The sequence below is a fragment of the Polypterus senegalus genome, chromosome 16, assembly GCF_016835505.1.
Source record: "Polypterus senegalus isolate Bchr_013 chromosome 16, ASM1683550v1, whole genome shotgun sequence".
NCBI classification, from domain to species: domain Eukaryota; kingdom Metazoa; phylum Chordata; class Cladistia; order Polypteriformes; family Polypteridae; genus Polypterus; species Polypterus senegalus.
The window spans coordinates 67,088,594-67,107,462 of NC_053169.1; the positions used below are offsets into that span (position 1 = coordinate 67,088,594).

The 18,869-nt window shown below is 38.0% G+C and overlaps 1 protein-coding gene across 1 annotated transcript in view; it reads left to right on the plus strand.

Annotated features, from left to right (window-relative positions):
* LOC120516496 (polyribonucleotide nucleotidyltransferase 1, mitochondrial) overlaps nucleotides 1-18,869 on the plus strand; it is a 128,117-nt gene that overhangs the window by 82,582 nt on the left and 26,666 nt on the right. Inside the window, exons 14-20 of the mRNA XM_039738200.1 lie at nucleotides 3,367-3,437; nucleotides 15,112-15,148; nucleotides 15,412-15,478; nucleotides 15,562-15,651; nucleotides 15,763-15,816; nucleotides 17,115-17,224; nucleotides 17,841-17,912. Of these exons, the coding sequence (XP_039594134.1) occupies nucleotides 3,367-3,437; nucleotides 15,112-15,148; nucleotides 15,412-15,478; nucleotides 15,562-15,651; nucleotides 15,763-15,816; nucleotides 17,115-17,224; nucleotides 17,841-17,912 (501 nt within the window). The remainder of the gene's footprint in view (nucleotides 1-3,366; nucleotides 3,438-15,111; nucleotides 15,149-15,411; nucleotides 15,479-15,561; nucleotides 15,652-15,762; nucleotides 15,817-17,114; nucleotides 17,225-17,840; nucleotides 17,913-18,869) is intronic.

Sequence of the window (18,869 nt, forward strand, 5' to 3'; positions counted from 1 at the left end):
CACTTTGCATTACAAGCAAAGGGAGCTTTTGTCAATGCATGATTTCCTGGTACACGATTACATTGATCAGCATCCCGATTCATTTTACCCTCGCACCACCTTAGTTTGAGAAGAAGTATGAAAAATATGAGGTTAACACAGAAAAACAGATCACCAATTCAAGCTTTATGAATAATCGATTCGCCATCAATAATTGTTTTGGTAAAGCCATCCTCCTTCCATTTTATAATTTTTCCGCCACTAGCCATGATTAAATGAACGGTAACAAAGTAAGAGCAAAGCGAAGGTGACTTATTTAGGCAGGAATATATATGACAGCAACACTCATGACAATGTCAATCATGTTACGTTATTATTAAAAGGTTTCCTTTTCTTTTTCATTACTTCTTTAACACACTACTTCTCCGCTGCGATATAGGTATTTTGCTATATATATAATATATGAATTACCTCCAAAGAGCGCTGAGACTTTTGATATCATGAGCGTGTGTACAAAAGGGGTCTCCTGCCCAGCAAAAGTCGAGCAGCCAGCTGCGCATAGCTGTGCCGCCTTTGAGACGCTGACTGCGCTTCTGCCTTAAGTCAAAGTGAGCACTTTTAATTTTTTCTTCCTCCCCGCGCTATAGCCCAGACAAGTGCAAACACGGACCCCTTTTATACACCACGGCAAAATAATATTAAGGCGATTCACACTTTCTTTTGCATGTATACGATTATGAGGTCCTCAGCTCGGATTATGAAGATACGCACAGGAGTGAAGGACTGACAGTGCCATCACAGCCGATTAATGGCGGGACATCTCACCAGTCTACACAAGACCCACCGCGACTGTCCCCAAAAGGCGATCATAACGTCAGCGAACACATCTCTCTATACTATATAAAAGAAAAAGGCAACTTTCCTTTCTTTACACCTTTTTTCCTTTTATCCCAAACCAAAGCCTTTCTCTCTTAACACTGCAGAGGACACAAAACTAATTTTCTTTAATTGCCGGTAAGGCACATTACCAGAGGCACAAATTTGAACGTTCACATAGAAAATGTAATTTCTATACCACAGCCGTCGTGTAGCGCTTTCAAAAGGGATCTACTACCGAGAGATGATCCATATATATTTTAGCTGCTCTTAGTTACTTACCTGTTGTGTTACACAGTCTTTAAAATGTAGTTTACCCGCAACCACTCCAGTAGTGCTCAATGTACCTCCATCCATCCATTTTCTAACCCGCTGAATCCGAATACAGGGTCATGGGGGTCTGCTGGAGCCAATCCCAGCCAACACAGGGCACAAGGCAGGAACCAATCCTGGGCAGGGTGCCAACCCACCGCAGCTCAATGTACCTGTACTTCTTAAAACGTTAATGTTTTACTGTTTAATAACTTATAGACTATATTTTATTATTTTTCCCTTGCACTCAGTGACCAAAGCTATACACACACATATAGACACATACAAACATACACACAAGTATATGTATGTGTATATATATGTATGTATGTATGTATATATATATATACACACACACACACACACACACACACATACATATACACATATATATAATTTGTGTGTGTGTATGTATGTGTGTGTATATATGATGTAGATAGGTATGTATGTATATATATATATATGTGTTTGTGTGTGTATATATATATGACAGCAGCAATCCAAGCTGTGAGAAAACAGTAAAAAGGAGGCGTGTCAGACGTCATGGTACATTTTCTGATGCAGCTAGATGAAAATAACTTTGTGATGCTGCCACCAAATACACAAAACAATTACTTTGACAATCATGTTACATTATTTTTAAAATGTTTCCTTTTCTTTTTCATAACTTCTTTAACACATGACATCGCTGTAAGCCGGCTATTTTGCTATATATATATATATCACAGCGACACTCATAACAGTGACAAAACAATTACATTGACAATCATGTTACGTTATTTTCAAAATGTTTCCTTTTCTTTCTCTTTCCTTCTTTAACACATTACTTCTCCGCTGCCAAGCGGGGTATTTTGCTATATATATATATATATATATACTATACTGTATATATACATACAGATATATATAAATAGATAGATATGACAGCAACACTCATATCAATGACAAAACAATTACATTAACAATCATGTTACGTTATTTTTAAAATTTTTCCTTTTCTTTTTCGTACCTTCTTTAACACACTACTTCTCCGCTGCGAAGCGCGGGTATTCTGCTAGTATCAAGTATAAATCTAAGGATTCTAAATGTGCAGAGAGCTGGAATATCATAAGTTTAATGTGTTCTGTGTGGTGATTGTTGCTGTCAGTTCAGGTGGAAGCCCCAGAAGCACATAGTGATTAACAACTGCATCAGTTTTAAGATGACGTTTATGACGGTCTCCTTCAATGCTAAACTAAACTACAAGGTTAAAGTGGACATTTTGAGATTAAAGCCAAAAATTTTACTTTAATCACAAAATGCACCTTTTCACTGTGTCCTTAATTTTTTTCTCTGTGGCTCAAATACAGTGTTGTACATTCTGTTGCTGTTATGAAGGTGCAAAAAAAAAAGATTGCACAGATGATGGTATGTAAGACCTTTAAAATAAATCGTGTCATACCGAGGTGGAATATGTGATGCTTGAATATAAAAGCACCACAAATGTATTTGTATGTCCGCATTTTTCTTCACCACATCGAAGTATTCATCAAACATTGAAGCAGGCAAATTGATTCTGTAGAATCCTCCGAGCGGCTTTCTGTCATATCCCAACTTTTATCACACTATGCTTCCTGACCTTTTGCTGGTACTGCAACTCGCGCACATGTCGTGTTAATTTCTGAGGACCTACTCAGAGGACACATTAAATGAGTGCTGGGAACACATGGCAGCCATGATGCGTGCGTGTATGTGTTCTGAGCATGAAGTATAAACGATCCCATAGTCATCCTTCAGTACATTTTGTATATTACATCAGCCTTTCTTCTGGTACATTCTTTATTTACTTGACCATCTCAGCATTTTTCCTAAACCAATTGTTATATTTCAGTGTACATTTTGTTGTTCACTTGACCTTTATCTCGTTTCTGACATTTATTAACCCTTTATGCTTTTTCTTAAAGATGAATGCTGTGTTACTCTTAAATTATTCTTCCATACTCCCCCTCACATCTTTATCCTCATATCTACTGATGAGCTTTATGCTTGATTACAAATTGAGTAGTAGAAGTGCTCCTCATGGGTCAAGATTCTAAATGATTATTACCATGGTTTTTGTACTCTGTAAATTTTCTGTATTAAAAGTAAATTTCCTTTTTGTTTTATCATTTGGTAATTTTGTTTGGTTGTATTTCATTTGTATTTCTCTCTTTTTGCCAGGTGCTTTGTACTGTGACATTTGATTCTTTAGAATCAAGCATGAAAGCTGACCATATATCAACAGCTGTTAGGTAAGAAATTTTTATTTTTTATTTTTATTTTTTTCTTTGTTATAGTACATAAAGCCTGGACTGTAACTTGTATTAATTTATTGTGTGTAACTTCATAGAGAATTGTCATAAAAAGATGTGTAAAAATTCTTTAATAAACAAACCAGATAAGTGTTAAATTTTCTTTTTTGTATTAAAAATAATAATGTCATTGTCAGGCATTCCCCCCTTTATAAACTTATACAGGCCTGAAGCAATTACTTTACAAAATTACCAAAAAAGATAAATTCTCTGAAAAATGTCAAATACCAGGCTCTGCACTTAGTTTTGGTTTGGCTATTGAGGATGTTTTACACAAAAGCAGAAGGAAAATAAAAATCTTTAAACAGAGATAAGTGCAGAAAGCATTCAAGTACATCCACATTATTGTCTAATAAGGAAGTGAAAAACATATGATTAATATGTTTTGTTTTTTGAAATAAGTGGAGGTACCAACACCTCTCTGCCAAAGGTTCACTAAAGTAATAAAGTAGTTCAAACAGTTTAGTATCTAATAAAATACCTTCAGAAATTAAAGTAAAAGAAAACTGCAAGCAATATACAAAAACTTGTATAGTTGAATGTTATCAAAAGAGAATTCTGTTAAATCAGTCTTACACAAATTTAATTCAGCATTTGATTGTTTAGTCAATGAATGTTATCAGAACCAGGGTGATTAGGGTTCAAGCCCCAGTCCAGTCAGCCCAAGGCACCCACAATCCATGTGAGGCTTCTAAGCTGCAAAGAACTTGAATACACAATCACATCCCACAGTCACCCAAATGATATAGAGGTCACACTACCTGCCTTACAAAGTAGTGTAAGGCAGCTTAATGGTTTTCCGGAAGTTTATTCACATATTGCTTAATGTAAACTGACAGTGCAAAATAAAATCCAATTTGCTGTAGTCATGAAAGAGCCTCCTTTGACATAACTAATACTTTTTTACTTAATAAAAAATGAATGTATCATAAAATGTAGGTCCCTGCATTCCCATGAATGGCTAACAACACTAGAAATTCATTAGTCATAGTTGTTTTGTCATCTGCAGAACAAGCCCCAATGTGCAATTTGGCAATATCAGTGATATGCAGGGGTTTTCTCATTGGGATAAGCCTTTCCTAAGGTTTTTATTATCCTACTTACAAATAGCCCATTAATGCATTTTATAAATTACTTTTTTATTTAGATGGCAGCCCAAGACATCTTCTGATTCAGAGCATTATTGTACCAGCTACAGCTCAGCAAATTACTTTCAGGATATTTTAGTGAGGCATGCAGTGTGGTTATTAGTCTTGCAGGTAAATTGTTAAGCAATTGCCTTCTTTTAAAAATTCATTAAGAACAGGTTAATTTTAACTGGCACGTTACCTATGACATAGGATGAAATTTCACTGGTGGGATCCACATTAAACACCTCCCAATAAATTACAATAACCAATGGGTCCAATGAAAACAATTATTTATAATTTTTACACTAGTTCAAAGTAATGATTTATAAACACTCACTCCTTTTTTTTATTAATTATTTGAATGCAACCACCATGTAAGCACTTCACACAATCATGGATAGAAAACAACAAACAAACAAACAAAAACATAAAACACATTTATATAAACACACCGCTTATGGGATATTATCACAGTTCAACTTAAATTTGTCTGAGTTTCAGCACTAGTAAGGTTCACACCTAGAAATCAAAAATAATATATATATATATATAAAATCGTTGGCGCGCTTAGTTGGAGCTCATATGCAGGACATAACTTCACGTGTACTCACGGTGTCCTTCCAGAACTTTTTCCCCACACTTCTCACTTTCCTCCTTGGTTAAACACAGGAATCTCACAGCTCAGTCTGGGATGACGCCAGCAGCTTCGTCTTGATGCGCGATTTATTTGCGTTCCCTGATTAGTTGTTGCCTCCTGTGATATTTCTGACACTGCTTATTTGCATTTTCTCCTTCTGGGATAAATCATGTTAGACGTATTGCGTTCCAGCTGTGCCTCTCGGAATGCAGCTGTGGCGGTCCTCCAAAAAATCTTTATCACCGAGCTCTGTATCGCTTAAAAAAGGGAGAGCGCGCAACTGTGCAGCCGCGTTTTTTTTTTGTTTTTTTTTTCACAGGTCAGACGTGAACCTGCTTGCAGCGCGAGTTCCCTTCCCGCTCGAACGTGGCACCGAAAATAGCGCGCGCACTTAGCGTCAAGTAAACACTTCTGAGTTTACTATTATACCCAACTAGCAGGGTGCTACACTCTCCCCCCACCAAAACAATTTGTTGTGTCCTCATAACGAAGGGAAATACATTAGTCACATTGGATAACACTTAAAACCAAATATACTATAAGCAACATTATAGAAAATTTCACAGGTTAAACAAACTAAAAACTATTTTACAGTTAGCCCTACTAAATGATGAAACTATCATCTGTATTTAGGTGCACCTATCCAAATATACCGTGTAGAACAATATCGCACTGGACACTTAGTATCTATGTTTGGCTCTCCAAGGAAATCATATTCTAAACGGTTTGGAACTTTCCTGATTATCTGAGATCTTCTGTATGTTCCAACCTCTTCATTAGCAATTTGTACTGCCCCTTCATTTCCCACAGAAGAATCAAAGATCTCTGGGGCACTATTTTGAGCTCCTTGGGAAAATTCCAGAGACCTTACTGTATCTCCACAATCATCACAGAATTCTACAGCGGGACTTCTTATGTTGAAGCTCCCAGGCTCCTCATCCGTGACTTGCTCTCTAGCATTCCCTACATGCTCTGATCCAACAGGGTCTAAACCCATACAGGAAGGTTCCGGGAAATCATGACCACTAGCACCTCTGGAAGGTGCATAAATCCATTCTCCATCCTCATCATCTTCACTGTCCGAATCTTTTCCAGAACCTGGCAAATCGACAACTTCTTTATCTTGGACATTTTGCACATCACTCATCTCCTGGTTCAAACATTGGGTTCTCTCTCTGCCCTTGTTCTCTCTCAAAGTTCTTTTCTGGGAGTTAGCATTACTGTCAACCTCAGGCAGTAATCTCAGATTCTGTTCCACTGGAAGCAGATGATTTCGGTGAAATATTTTTACAAGTCCCTCACCATCTTCTGGCTTCACTCGAAAAACAGGTAAATTGGGCATTTGGCTTTCAACAATATATGGCTTGGGACTCCATCGATCAGCCAATTTGTGCTTCCCTTGCAATCCAAGATTCCGAATCAGTACTCTATCACCGGGAGCAAGATGAGAGTAGTGGATTCTTTGGTCATGTCTCTTTTTATTTCCATCATTCTTTTTCCCAGCAGCAGCTTCGGCCAACTCATATGCTACCCTCAGTTCATTTTTCATATTCCTGACATACTTCTGATATGACTTTACTGACGAACTGTCACTTGAAACACTGAAACTCAAATCAACAGGCAGTCGGGCTTCCCTCCCAAACATCAAAAATAAGGGAGTATCCAGTTGCTTCATTGCGCTGCAATTATAGACATGTACAAGGTGCCCAATATGACGACTCCATCTACATTTTTGTTTTGGGTCCAGAGTGCCCAACATGTCAAGCAGAGTCCGGTTAAACCTCTCTGGTTGAGGGTCACCCTGAGGATGATATGGAGTGGTTCTCGTTTTTTTCACACCTAATAGATCCAACAACTCATGAATTAGCTGACTCTCAAAATCTCTTCCTTGATCGGCTTGTACACGCTTGGGTAGACCATAGTGAATAAAGTACTTTTCCCACAGTACTTTAGCCACAGTGGACGCCTTCTGATCCTTGGTGGGAAAAGCTTGTGCATATCTTGTGTAATGGTATGTAATGCCTAGAACATTGCAAGTGTTACTGGAATCTGGTTCAATGGAGAGGAAATCCATGCACACTAAGTCCATTGGTGCACTGCTGCTCAAATGACCCAAAGGTGCAACTCTCTTTGGCAAAGTTTTTCTCTGTATACACCGAGCACAAGTCTGACAGTACTGCTCCACATCAGTCTTCATATGGGGCCAATAGAACCGATTCCTAACAAATCCATAGGTCTTCTCAAAACCCAAATGTCCAGAATCATCATGTAATGATCGTAGAACAATCTGGTGAAATTTCTGTGGCAAAAGTAATTGTTTACACTTTGGTTTGTTGGGTGGCTGAGTGTAGCGGTACATCACTCCATCTTCCATCTTCAACCTTCCCCATTCCTTCAAAAGTAAAGCGATATATCTGTGTTTTCTCTTATTCACCATGTGAATATCTCCCTTTCTAAATGCGTTCCACAGATCACCCAAGCAAGGGTCTTCCTGCTGTGAGGCTGACAAATCAGATAGGTTCAGTTAGGGCAGTGATGCAGTGCTTAATGTAGCTAAGTTGCAGTATGCTGCAGGTACTGCCTTAACGGAGCATCCTAAACAGTTAACAACTCTGTTGAATGAAGGACAGTTAAGCTTATTAACCTCCAACAGCTGACACAGGCCTCTCACTCCATTAGAAGAAATGCTTATCCAGTCCTCATCCTCCACTGAGCTCTCATGGGCACGCCGAGACAAAGCATCCGCATCTGTGTTTTGCTTGCCAGGTCGGTATTTGAGGCTGAAATCATAGGCTGATAGAGCTGCCAACCATCGATGTCCTGCAGCATCCAATTTGGCAGATGTCAGTAGGTAAGTAAGAGGATTGTTGTCAGTTTGTACCTCAAACTTGGCCCCGTACAGATAGTCATGGAGCTTTTCTACCACAGCCCATTTTAATGCCAAAAATTCTAATTTGTGTACTGGGTAATTCCTCTCAGTGGGTGTTAGGCTTCTACTAATGAAAGCCACTGGCCGCAAACCCTGCCCCTGGTCTTGATATAGGACACCTCCTAATCCCTCACAGCTTGCATCAATGTGCAACACATAAGGTAGTTGAGGATCCGCAAAAGCCAATACAGGTGCCTGAGTAAGTTGAGCTTTTAGAATTTCAAAAGCTACTTCACATCTCTCATCCCATCTATCTCCAAATGGCTCAGTAGGCTTAAAGTAGACCCTTCCTGGCTCTTTCTCCTTATGTTTTTCTGCTGCCTTCTTCTTAGGCAAGCAGCCTTGCAGTAATTGGTTCAGTGGGTAAGAAACTTGGGAAAAGTCTTTGACAAATCTCCTGTAGTAACCACAAAAACCAAAGAAGGAGCGCAGTTCTGATATAGTCTGGGGTCTGGGCCATGAAATCACTGCTTCTATCTTGGAGGGATCAGTTGAGATTCCATTTTGAGAGACAATGTGTCCAACATAGCTGACAGATGTTTGGCAGAACTTGCATTTATCAAGTGATAATTTTAGTCCTTCACTTTTCAGGCGATCCAAAACCTTAAGGAGGCGCTCTTCATGTTCTTCCAATGTTCATCCAAACACAATGAGGTCATCCAGATACACCAACACCTCCAATAAATTCATGTCCCCAACTGTTCTCTCCATAACTCGCTGAAAAGAGGCTGGAGCTCCCGTTATACCCTGAGGCATCCTTTCAAACTGGAAGAACCCAACTGGGCAAATGAAAGCTGTCTTTTCTTTGTCTTTTTCACAGAGAGGAATTTGATAGTATCCGCTTCTAAGATCCAACACACTAAACCATTTGCTTCCACTAAGGCAGGCAAGAGCGTCTTCAATTCTAGGGACGTGTACTGATCTGGAATTGTACGTCGATTTAGGGTTCTGTAGTCTACACACATCCGTATTTGTCCATTCTTTTTACGCACTTCTACTATAGGTGATGCATAAGGAGTCCTGGACTCAGTAATAATACCAGCATCCTTCAGTTTTCCCAAATGCTGTCTTACATCTTCAATGTCAGCAGGTGCAAGCCGGCAAGACCTCTCTCGGAAAGGTTTATCTTCAGTTAGCCTGATTTCGTGTTGAGAACTCTTAGCACAGCCCATATCAAATTCATGACAGGAGAAAACATCATTCCTCTCCAGCAGCTTTTGAGCTAGTCTTTTCTTCCAATCTCCGGGCAGAGAAGAATCACTAAAATCAAAGGAGTCCAAAGTCAACTGATTCTCAGCAGTCATCTCGGCAGGGGAGGAAACATGTGGCACAACCTCTACTGGGAAGATGTGAGCAATTGGCATACCCCTCTTCAAAATAACAGCCTGATCGGACATATTCCGAACAGTGACTGTGATCCTTCTTGAGTGTTCAGCTGGAGTGTTCTGCACTTCTGGCCTCACCAATAATGCCTCAGAAAAACCGTGGCTCTTCAGGATGATCCACTAGCAAAGTTTTATTAGAAAATTTTCCTAAATATTTTGGAATCCCCCTAACTCTTGCCGTCTCACCAGGAGACAATATGACAGGCTTTGGGTGTGAAAACCACACTGTACCTTGGCTTAAATCATCAGTCTGGTCAGCTGTTATCCTCATGACCCTTTCAAATGCGTCTTTCATGACGGGATGAACCACTAAAGTGTTCAAGAAATCTTTCCCAACCTTTTGCTTGCATGCCTCAATCAGTTTTTTCACCACGGATGTATTTGTTCCTACTAGAATGGATGCTTCACCCTTCATTACTGGATCCAGACACAAAAGCACCAGTGCATCAATGGCCTCAGTTACTCCAGTTACAGATCCTGGAAACTCGAGCCTCAAAGACAAACATCCATCATAAGGGTATTGCTGAGAACTTAAACCCCATATCTCCAAATTTCCAATTTCCATTAAAGGTAGATGCTTAAGGTACCTCTCATAAAAGGATCGATAGAGAAGAGTAACTTGAGACCCACTATCAAGTAAAGCTTTAGCATAAATCCCCTCTATCTGTATAGGAAGGATAGCGCTAGGCCCAACTAGCCCTGATGGGAGCACAGCTGTCTTTTTGTTTAGTTCATTGCACTGGGTGGAACGTGTCTTTTGAGGAGCTTCAGCCCGTCTCCCTACTGAGCCCCGGGGTAGTTTCCCATCACCCTTCTCATTTTAATGAGTCGTTGATTCACTTTTCTCAAGTTTTCCTCATTTGCACAGTCCCGTTTAAAGTGGCCATCCTCTCCACATTTATAGCAGAAAATGTTTTCTCCACCGCCTGCTTTGCTTAGAGCACTTCTCCCTGTAGTGGCAGCTAAGCTATGCATCTTGGGAGTGTCTGATGTCACTGGAGCAACAGCAGCAGACAGTAGACGAGCCATTTCACTTCTCAGTCCCCTAATTTCCTTCTTTAGCAGCTCAACCTCACAGTCAGCTGAATCTGTTTTGTCAGAGGCCACGGAGGACACAGTTACACTGGCCTGAACAGTACTTCTATTATGAATCATGTTCTCTTCTTCTCTCACTTCTTTTAGAAGTTGAGTGAAAGGAGGTGCTTCACAAAACTTGTGCATCATTCTCAACCTAAGTGCCACCATGTCATCTGGAAGAGCCCCTCGAATTATTTGCTCAATACGAAGGCGATTCAATTCAGAAGACTTCAGTCCCCCTTTCCAGAACACTGTGTAGTAGCTTATCTAGCTTGATTATATACACAGAGAGCTTTTCCCCTTTTTCTTGGAAGGTATTTCTGAACTTCACCATCAGATCAGATGCATTCTCTGTAGGACCAAATGCTGTATCTAGAGCCTTCAGGTAGTCACAAGAAGTAGCTGAAGGATTTTCAACCTTCACAAACCTCACAATATCTGCTGCGGGCCCTTTAAGGCATTCCACTAGTCTCTGTTTCTTCACATTGTCAGAACACTGCCATTCTTCGAGAATATGTGTAGTGTGTTCAGCCCATACCGCATAGTCTTCCCCCACAAATGTAGCCCTCCCACCATTTAACTGGCATGTTACCTATGACATAGGATGAAATTTCACTGGTGGGATCCACATTAAACACCTCCCAATAAATTACAATAACCAATGGGTCCAATGAAAACAATTATTTATAATTTTTACACTAGTTCTAAGTAATCTATACTAATAAAAGGCAAAGCCCTCACTCACTCACTCACTCACTCACTGACTCATCACTAATTCTCCAACTTCCCGTGTGGGTGGAAGGCTGAAATTTGGCAGGTTCATTCCTTACAGCTTCCTTACAAAAGTTGGGCAGGTTTTATATCGAAATTCTACGCGTAATGGTCATAACTGGAAGCTGTTTTTCTCCATTTACTGTAATGGAGATGAGCTTGAACGCCATGGGGGCGGAGTTTCGTGTGACATCATCACGCCTCCCACGTAATCACGCAGTACATAGAAAACCAGGAAGACCTCAAAAAAGCGCTTTAGAAAACATGCATTATATAATTGAGAAGGCAGCGAAACAATAAGAAGCTAGCGAGTGACATATACAACCATATTCATGAGTTCTGCTACTTCGGAAACAAAGCACGATGTAAACCTACACTTTAAATTAAGTTCATAGACAGGCTGCGCTGGCGTTTGTAATTTAGTGCCTGCCCATATAAGGACGTCCGTCAGCGGCAATCCAATAGCAAACTGCCACGGGTAAATATTCACGGGTGAAGGACTGTGCTTATGGAGAGGAAGATGAGATGGTCAGGGTGGTGTTTGACACAAACTCAGCGAAACTGTGAGAGAAAGTTTTAAGTGCCAGGACTAAGGTAACATTAAATACAGCCATGGACATAGCACGAGATGGCACCAGCACTGCTGGGAACCTTCGATGCATGTACACCGAGCGGCTCACGTGAACTGGACGAGTGCACAGATAAAAGCAACAGTTCCAAAGAGCGCTGAACAAAAACCGAATTACACAATTGAAAAGGCAGCAAAAAATATGAAGCGCCTGATAAGCATATTCATAAATCCAGCTACTGCGGAAACAAAGCACACGGTGGAAAAGTCAATGTCCCGCTAAAGGAAGACAGTGTTAAAAAAAACCCGTGCATGCAGTGTGTCGGGTCTCAGATAAAGAAGAAGACGAGCTGTTTATTGATGCAGTAAGAAACGAATCGATGAAAGAAACCTGTCATCTTTACAACGATTGACAAACACGGAATGTAACTTGAACACAACACATCCTACAAATACGAACCTGATTGAAAGAAATAATGATAATCAAATCCTTGATGACAGCAACACTCAGTAACACTCACAAACAAATACTGTATATTGACAGTCATGTTACGTTATTTTTAAAATGTTCCCTTTTCTTTTTCCAGCTTTTTAAACACACTACTTCTCCACTGCGACGCTGGTATATATATATGTATATATATATTCCGATCTACATACTCCAATAATGGATACTTTATTCGCCATCAATGATTGTTTTGGTAAAGCCATACTCAGTGTATTCATTAGATGAACGGTAAAAAAGTAAGAGCGAGGGGAGGATGACTCATTGAGGCATGCAGGCTGTAGTGCGTCAACTCTATCTGAATTGCGCGATCACATTTGAAAAAATATATCTTTTCAAGTTCTATTTAGTCCATATGTGTCAAACTCAAGGGCAGGGCCACATCCGCCCGGCGTAATTATATCCGCCCGAGATCATTTTATATACTGTATTATTGTTATTAATGGCCGGGATATGAAGCACTGATAACACAAAAAACTACAGATCCCATAATGCAGCGCTTCAGCTGCTTTGCCGTCTCTTCAGTCGTTTCCTTACTTTGCGAAGGAAGCAGCTTTCTCATAGCTTCTGCACTGTTATAAAAACGAACGACATATAAGAAAGTGCTTTTTCCTTGCTTCACCAACGAAGCAGCCTTTTTATTTAATTCACGGGTTCTCTTCTATTTTATTGTTCATTTGTTACGATTGTTACAGTTATTGTGTAGGTTTTATTTAATCCACGGGTTCTCTTTTGTGTGTCACTGCGGTGTCTTCTTTCGTTTACGACCTTCGCCAAGGAAGCAGAAACTTACAACCACCGAAACTTTGTAACGCACAAGACTTCAGGTCACATCTCTATAAAACAACCTAATTGAAGCAACTATATTTACTGGCAGTGCCTCAGTGACACAGTTTTTATTTCTCGCATCCCCGTTATACCATCTAATCTCCCATTTTAATTCAAACGCGTTCAATTTCCAGTAAGGCCCTGCTTCGCAATGACAATTAATAAGTCTCAGGGACAAACACTACAAAAGGTTGGCATTTATTTGAGGCGGGATTGCTTTTCACATGGCCAACTGTATGTTGCATGCTCAAGAGTGAGCAAAGCACACAGCTTAGTCATATTACAACCAGAGGGCCGAACTGACAACGTGGTATACAGAGAGATCCTTAACAATTAATTTTTGACATTTTCGTTCAGTCTAAAAATGTTTACTTTTTTATTAATAAAAATATTCAGACAGTATTTCACCGCTGCGAAGCGCGGGTATTTTGCTAGTGATTTATAAACACTCACTCCTTTTTTTTTATTAATTATTTGAATGCAACCACCATGTAAGCACTTCACACAATCATGGATAGAAAACAACAAACAAACAAACAAAAACATAAAACACATTTATATAAACACACCGCTTATGGGATATTATCACAGTTCAACTTAAATTTGTCTGAGTTTCAGCACTAGTAAGGTTCACACCTAGAAATCAAAAATAAATATATAGATATATATAAAAAAAATCGTTGGCGCGCTTAGTTGGAGCTCATATGCATGACATAACTTCACGTGTACTCACGGTGTCCTTCCAGAACTTTTTCCCCACACTTCTCACTTTCCTCCTTGGTTAAACACAGGAATCTCACAGCTCAGTCTGGGATGACGCCAGCAGCTTCGTCTTGATGCGCGATTTATTTGCGTTCCCTGATTAGTTGTTGCCTCCTGTGATATTTCTGACACTGCTTATTTGCATTTTCTCCTTCTGGGATAAATCATGTTAGACGTATTGCGTTGCAGCTGTGCCTCTCGGAATGCAGCTGTGGCGGTCCTCCAAAAAGTCTTTATCACCGAGCTCTGTATCGCTTAAAAAAGGGAGAGCGCGCAACTGTGCAGCCGCGTTTTTTTTTTTTTTTCCCCCACAGGTCAGACGTGAACCTGCTTACAGCGCGAGTTCCCTTCCCGCTCGAACGTGGCCCCAAAAATCGCGCGCGCACTTAGCGTCAAGTAAACACTTCTGAGTTTACTATTATACCCAACTAGCAGGGTGCTACACGTATATTGTACATCCTGATTTTATGTGTATTCTCTGTCTGAGTTAATCAAAATTAATAGTTGTTCACAAAGAGTAGATTAAATATGGAAAGAAACAGGATGTGATAATAAAACACCCCTTCCTCACCATTGGCTATCATATCCCTTAACCCCACAGAAAAAACAACCAGTAATAAATATGGATGGATAAAGTGATTAGTAATGGAGCCAGTGGCATAAAGGGCACTGTTCTGGTCCAAGGCATAAAAACAGTTTGTGCCACAATTACTGAAATAAATAAGGATTTTAAAGCAATGGTTTTAATTACTTTTTTGACTAGTAAATGTTATTTAAGTTTTTCCCCAAAAAAAAAAAAAAAAAATTCTTGGCAGTTTTACATTGTTACGTTTGTGCTCGTTGGCATGTTTGCAGGTGTAATTAAAAAAAGCATGACATACTAAAAATCAGAGAGCTGTTCATAGATTCCACAATTTGACTCATCCTATAATTTTACTACTGTTAATACTGGATACCTTTAATATTAATAATTCTATATTAATAAATTCAAGCTCATGTGTTACACTCTCATTTTTTGGCAGTGGTTTGAAAGACAAGAACTTTATGCTGCATTATGAGGTAAAGCATACTAATTTAAACAATTTTTTATCTTTTTTATTTATTAAGAAAAATAAAAATTACAGTATAATGTTTGATTGACATTGAAAGTTATTGGGGACATATTGTGATAAATTAATTTCACAATTAAACTGGCTAAAGTATTTGTGCAGCAATACAGGTTAGTGACACAGTATTTGCATTGGTGTGTTAACAATTAAGGGATTTTCTTTCATGCAGATATTTAAATAAAAAGTTCACCTTTTTTTTTTCATATTTTCTAGTTTCCTCCCTATGCAACCAATGAAATTGGAAAGGTCAGTGGTTTGAACCGGAGAGAGCTTGGACATGGTATGTGAATTAAAAATAGCAGTTGTTAAACAAAATTTTATGCATTTTTTGCATTGATTATTCAGAATAATTTATAAACACAGGTGCATTGGCTGAAAAATCTCTGAGACCTGTTATACCTAAAGATTTCCCTTTCACAATCCGAGTAACATCAGAGGTTTTAGAGTCAAATGGTAAGTTTAAATGTCTCTCAAACAGAAATGTGTTTGAATGAATGATACACTAATTAAATATGATGTAATTTCGTAAATTAAACTATTTTTCTTCTCAATCTCACATTTCAGGATCATCTTCTATGGCTTCTGCATGTGGTGGGAGTTTGGCACTAATGGATGCAGGTAAACAGTCGTAATCTTAGTTGTTATTGGGCCTGTTTAAGATTGATTGTGCCCTGATTCCCTGTATCAGACCCCCTATCTTGTTTCATAAAAAGACTCTATAAAGTATTTTTTTGTTATATGTTGACTTATCATAAACATTTGGAGGAAGGCAACAAATCATAGGTTATAAATAAACAATAATTCAACAAAAACAATAATAGTAATCAGCCTAATAAAAGGATGAGTGCCTGTGAGTCTGTCCAGTGGCTATGTCTCGGTCATTCCAACAGATGGCGTATCACAAACATTTTAGTAATAAAATGCATTACATTTGTCATTCCAAGAGGTGGCTCATCACAAACATTAACACTGCTTTTACGGACTCCACACCAAATGACATATGACTGAGATCTATGCATTGTATGGTGTATTGCAAAAGTTAACACTGTGGTCTACATTGATTATTTACATTCACTCCTTTGTAGATGAGTAGTGCGGCTAGTGCAAATAATAATTTTCTAACTGGACTATAGTGACATAGAAGTGGCAACATGACTGGAACACCACACATTAAATGCATTACTAGAGACCGATTTCATTTAAAGGACAAGCCTCTCTCTAAATGGTTTTTATTAAAACTTGGATTAAAACTTGCAGGTGTCATCCTCCATTATTCACCACTGTCTATGATTTATTTATTACAGTCTACATATTTACTTCTGGCATGCTAAAATGTTCTTCACAGTTAATATTTTGCTGGAACAGCTGTGTGACATTGTACATTAACTGGATGGTTGTTTACCATTTTAACTCCAGATTGTAAATTGACAAAACAAGGCAAACACCTATGAACACCAATGAATACTTTTGCAAAGCAATGTACGTAACTGCCTTTATCTGCATGAGTTGCTTTCCTTATTATATTTCGGGAATTAAAGGTATAACTCGCTTGTAAATTTAAGTTATTATAGTGTTGTTGTCAAACTACTTGTTTCATTTCTATAAAAGAGCAAGAATGAGTAGTTGTACCTAAAGAACACAGTTTTAAAGTGTGAAAGTTGGTGTCAAGACAGAGTGTATCCATAGTTCTAAAATATATTTTTTATAAGTGTATAATCCTTGTAAATATTATATAATGACTGCCTAAGAATTGACTTTGTTTTTTTCCAGTTATGTTTTAAAGTAAATGTTATGATGCAGCTGCCTCATAATCCAATCGTAGTATACACTATTTATACTGCTTGTTAATCTGTGTTATCAGTTTACAACAAATGCAGACAATGAAATTAAGAAGAAAATACTGTTTTGTTTTTCAGGTGTTCCAATTTCATCTGCAGTTGCAGGTGTTGCTGTGGGATTAGTAACAAAAATAAATACGGAGAAGCCGTCAGAAGTTCAAGATTATAGATTGCTCACTGACATCTTAGTAGGCAATTTTTTTCTTTTTGCTTGACTGTGTAATACATTTCTGTATCACTGCCGTCAATTATCTAAAGGATATGAATATGATCTTATAGAATGAAAAATATATATTGTGACATTTACTGTAAATATATAAGAGACTGGTGTAGACACTGACATATTCTGAATATGTATTATTCCATATAATCTACGTCACAGCTGAAATCTAAGTAATTAAACCTTGGATCGTTGAGCCTTTTTATTGTATTTTTCCTTACCTGAAATCAGTTTGTTCATTTAATTTTCAATGCTTTAATCTAACAATCTTTATAAAGTTTTAATAATTAATTTTCCTGTTGTCATTTGCAAATGTTTTAGTGTGTATTTGAGATCTCTGTTTTTAAATCCCTGAATTTGGCCTAAGTTGTTTTTGCATGGCTTTAATAAAATGCTTCCTGAGATCTTCCTTGTTTTGACAATTAGAAAATATGTGCTAAGTTGATGCAGTCTACATCCTTTTTCATGTCTTCTTAATCAATATAAAAAAATAAAACAGCCAGATTTTTTTAATTGTTTGAATATTTTTTTTATTTACTAATTATATTAATTATAGAATCTGATGCCAATATATTTAATGACAGGGAATTGAAGATTACAATGGGGACATGGACTTTAAAATGGCAGGAACAAACAAAGGCATTACAGCATTACAGGTAACTAGCTATGCATTGCTTTTTAATAACTTTCACTTGTAAACCAGCTTCTGCTGAATATCAGGTACCTCATAATTTAGCTGCATTACAGTAAATTTTAGCTTCATTTATAATAGTTTTAATCATTTATTTTTAGTAGATGCCACTTTTTAATTGTATGTGTTATTATGCAACACCAGATGACCTAGTAATAGGTTTAGGACCAGCACAATGAACATACATTGAGCACCTTGGTAGTTTACACTCTAAAAAAAACTATGTAAACACTTTTATTAATTTCGTATTTGCAAATATTTTCAATCACGTTAGTTTTGTTTTTAATTTTTTCAGTTTACATTATTTGTAATTGCTGCAGTGCTTGTGACAAAAGTATAGTACATTCAATTTTTAATGCCATATCTGAATTAGTTAAATGAACACTAAGAAAGGAAAACCTCTATATATTGTAATATAATCACAGAACCACACACTTTTGCTTGTGTGAATCCAAGTCAGATCCTGACTTGATTTCTACTTACAATGGTGTCTTTGTCAAGTTTATTATTGTGTTCACAAAGGAGTCAAAAAAGTTTCAAAAGATTTCTTTGTTTTACAGAAAAACACCATTTCCAGCAAAACTGGGAGTTTTGTGTGGTTGGGTGTTTTTAAATGTACTCTGTCCACAATTCTATAAATTCTTCAGGCTACACATGGATAAAGAAAGGAAGCTTATTCACAGATCTTCATATGCAGTATGTGGTACAATGCAGGCACCAACTTAAAAAAATATAAATACTGTAGATTTCATTATAAACCTGTATGTTTTTAAAAAGGGGCCAACTTGGTCACTAAGGTCAAGCTTGATTCTCAGCAAGTGAATAAAGAGATACTAGACAAGAACCAACTTTTGAAGGGTTAAAACCTACACAATGCAGCATTCTGTTCGTCTTCTTGAATAAAATAAAATTACATCTTTCT